Genomic DNA, 3,370 nt, shown 5'->3' with positions numbered 1-3,370 from the left:
GAACAATAATGGTGTCTTTCCTGCAAGGAACTATACCTATGTTGCTGGGCTGATCAGACACAAGTCAGTAACTAAATGTCATCTCTAATTTATATTGGGATATTGAGGTCCTTGATTTAACAAAAATCTGCGAAAATACTGTTATTCTGAACTTGATATTTATACCATATTTTGTTTCATTGGTATACACAATATCATTGTGCACATGATAAAAATAAATCTTAAAGGATCACCAACCGATTCACACCATGAATGTACGAAGCCTTTAAGTCTGTTAAACTTCGTATATAGCCAAATATTCTAGATATAATTTATTATTATTTTAGCGATAAAAGTACAAATACATTTTTCTTCCTTTATTTTTCCATAATTCCATCATTGACACATGGCTTGAAATGGGCAAGAGCATCACATGGTTGCTTTGTGCCGTGTGGTAATACAGTCTGCAATGTCTGAAAAAAATATGTGCACTGTTGCATGACCACAAGCGGGTTTCCACGATAAAAATAATGCTAAAATATCAGTTACTCTAATTCCAAATACAATATTTAAAAAATAATGTAAAAACATGTATGAGTAACCATTCTTTGACTACTCACGAAAGTCAAAGAAAGGTTTTCTAAATGCCTTAATGGAAAACAACAAACAAATCTATATATATATTTATTATATCATTTTGCTCATAATACAATGACAGAGGCCTACTGTGTACAATTTAAATTTAAAAATTAAAAGATTTGCAACAATACAATACAGCTCTGTTGTCAAAAGTATTTAACAAGAGCGGATGATAGAAAACAATTCTGTAAACTAGACAAACAAAGGGAGGTAAGAATGGATATCACATTTACAGAGCATTAAAAACAAAAATTAAAAATTAGGCTGTTTACATATTCATGAGCAAAGCTTTTATAAACGCATGCCATAATGCTCATATATAGCCAATGCTATACAATATATTCCGTCTCACAACCACCATTTTGTTATGACGTAGCACCCGTTATATATAACAGCTTTACAACAATACACTGTAGTATGACGTGAAAAAGGGAAAAGATTTTTAACACATATAAATATTGTGACATCAACGTTTGATAAAAAGTATTATTTACATTTACATGTATACAATAAAAAAATTATCTCGACTATTTAATTTGTCTGCATTCACGAAATGTAACGCACATATACTTAATGCTGTACTGGTTGTGGTAAAGGCAATGCGTGATATTACATGTTTATGCATCACACATTAACTGGCAAGACTTGGAAAAAAGCAGCGGCTTTTTTTAATCGTTAATGTTAACGACAAAAAGTCATTAAGTGATCATCTCGAAACTTTTTTGAATTCTTTTACTAGTGTTGCTAATTCGCTTATGGACTCATGAAGTCCTTCACCCTTTATTGCGCATGCGGGCTGTATGAACCATTTTCTAGACGTTAGTTTGTGTAGGCACAAAAGGTCAGCCACATCAGATGTACTCAGGGCATCTGAAAAAGAAGTATAATATAATTAATATTGAAGTATTGGAAGTTCTCAGATTGACCTCTATATTTTTAACTCTACAGAAACTATGAAAGTTAATTAATCAAATATATCAATACCGATTTTTTAGTGAGTTTGGGTGGTTAATTTTCAAATATTTAGTCACAATACCACCATGCATTTATATTATTTACATTTAACATGCACATTATAAATTCATACATAGAATAGAGAGTGAAGAAAAATAACAAGTTGGTTCTGTTCATATTACTCTATAATACTCACTTGGTTGGTCCTGTTTGTTGGCAATGATCACCACCGGAACTCCTCTCATATCATTGTTCTCCAAAATCCCAAACAGTTCCTCACGTGACTCCAGGATTCTCTCTCTGTCATTGCTGTCCACAACATACACCAATCCTATAAAAAAATACACAAATTGACTTAACGTAATATAATAAAAGTTTAGAGTAGGTTTGGTTGATAAAAAGAGGCAAGAAGATAAATTCTTGCCCTCCCATTGGTTACTTTAAATCTAGTAGATCGGAACTGACCGTGCGTGTTTTGGTAGTAATGCTTCCACAGAGGTCTAATCACTTCCTGACCCCCTACGTCCCAAACCGTGAAGGTCACGCCCTTTATCGGGGACACGGTTTCCACGTGAAACCCAACAGTGGGAATTCCCTGTACGTTCTCGTTCAGTTTGATCTTGTACAGAATTGTTGTCTTGCCTTTGAAAAAAAATTCCTAAAATATACATTACGTATTTACTTGATTCTAATTAAAATCTATCGCAAAATTATTTAGCTGGTAGATTTACATGTACGAGCAAAGAATGAAATTTAAGATACGTGCATGACGTATTTACTTGGATTTAATTAAAATATATCGCAAAATAATTCAGCTGCATGGTCAATTTACGAGCAAAAAGATTATATTTAAGATACGTGACGTATTTACTAGGTTTTAATAAAATCTATCGCAAAATAATTTAGCTGGTAGATTTACGAGCAAAAAAAAATTAAGAAAATGAGTGTGCTTTCAATTTAAAACCAAATATTATCAATCAATTTCGAATTATTCATACCTGCAGAGTCTAAGCCAAGCATTAGAATTTTAGACTCTGAAGATTCCTGTGAAAAGGACTCAAATGCAGTTAACAATCTAGCCAGTAATAATCCCATTGTTCTAAATAGTGTCGTTCTTTGCCGACGTTGATCAAGAGTAATTTCTCAGTGAAGGCTGCCTGATTAATTCTGAATGCATGCTGTTGTGTTGAACTTTTTTATACCTAAATGTTGAGGTCTGAAAATCTACACGTGTGCTATTTAAATGTTGTCAATGTACAGCGTGTAAGTTATTACGAAACATCCGGGTCTATTTATAGTACATGGACATACCCATGAACTTATCTATATATATACATATAACGACCAATTAAATTTGTTTTAAACATTTTTTTTTTAAGTTCATATAGGATAGTGCTTAGTTTTAAACACAATGCTTTTTTATCTGTAATGTATGCATGCTGATATCTAAAGTAAAACAATATTAGTACACAACTTTCATGTAATATGTATACTAGTATCATAAATGTATTGGAAAATTATGACCTTTATTTTTCTGATTGCATCAGTTGCATCAAAAGGAGGAGAACAGTGTCCAAAATAGATATGAATATTTGAAATTGCAGTAAATTAAACAAAATACAGTTATCTTCTTAACCAAATAATGTAAAGCGGGTAATAATTGCAGATTAGACTAATCATCAGAAATCTTGACAAGCAAAAAAAAGGGCATTTCCCAAAATCATAAAATTCCTAAAAAGCGTACTGCGGGAAATATGCGTTTGTGGTTTGTTGGAATATTTGGTATGTTAACTTTTTT

The 3,370-nt window shown here is 32.0% G+C and overlaps 1 protein-coding gene across 1 annotated transcript; it reads right to left on the bottom strand.

Moving 5' to 3' along the window:
* Positions 1-649: 649 nt before the first annotated feature.
* Positions 650-2,749, bottom strand: LOC128166953 (uncharacterized). The gene is made up of 4 exons (XM_052832430.1): positions 2,571-2,749; positions 2,038-2,214; positions 1,769-1,903; positions 650-1,488 (listed from the first exon to the last, which is right to left on the bottom strand). Exons 1-4 carry the CDS (start codon positions 2,665-2,667, stop codon positions 1,325-1,327), a joined length of 573 nt encoding a protein of 190 aa, XP_052688390.1. The 5' UTR covers positions 2,668-2,749; the 3' UTR covers positions 650-1,324.
* Positions 2,750-3,370: the final 621 nt, after the last annotated feature.

The sequence above is a fragment of the Crassostrea angulata genome, chromosome 10 (genome assembly GCF_025612915.1).
Source record: "Crassostrea angulata isolate pt1a10 chromosome 10, ASM2561291v2, whole genome shotgun sequence".
Lineage (NCBI taxonomy): Eukaryota > Metazoa > Mollusca > Bivalvia > Ostreida > Ostreidae > Magallana > Magallana angulata.
The sequence above is the reverse complement of the archived record's forward strand: the minus strand, read 5'-3'. Positions and strand labels throughout refer to the sequence as shown.

Bases quoted from the DNA above. Each gene is read 5' to 3' on its own strand.
- LOC128166953 (XM_052832430.1), bottom strand. From the start codon at position 2,667: ATGGGATTATTACTGGCTAGATTGTTAACTGCATTTGAGTCCTTTTCA. The intron at 2,215-2,570 runs GTATGAATAATT...TTTTTTTCAAAG, and splicing joins GCTTGGCTTAGACTCTGCAG to GCAAGACAACAATTCTGTAC. The intron at 1,489-1,768 runs GTGAGTATTATA...CTTCTTTTTCAG, and splicing joins CAACAAACAGGACCAACCAA to ATGCCCTGAGTACATCTGAT.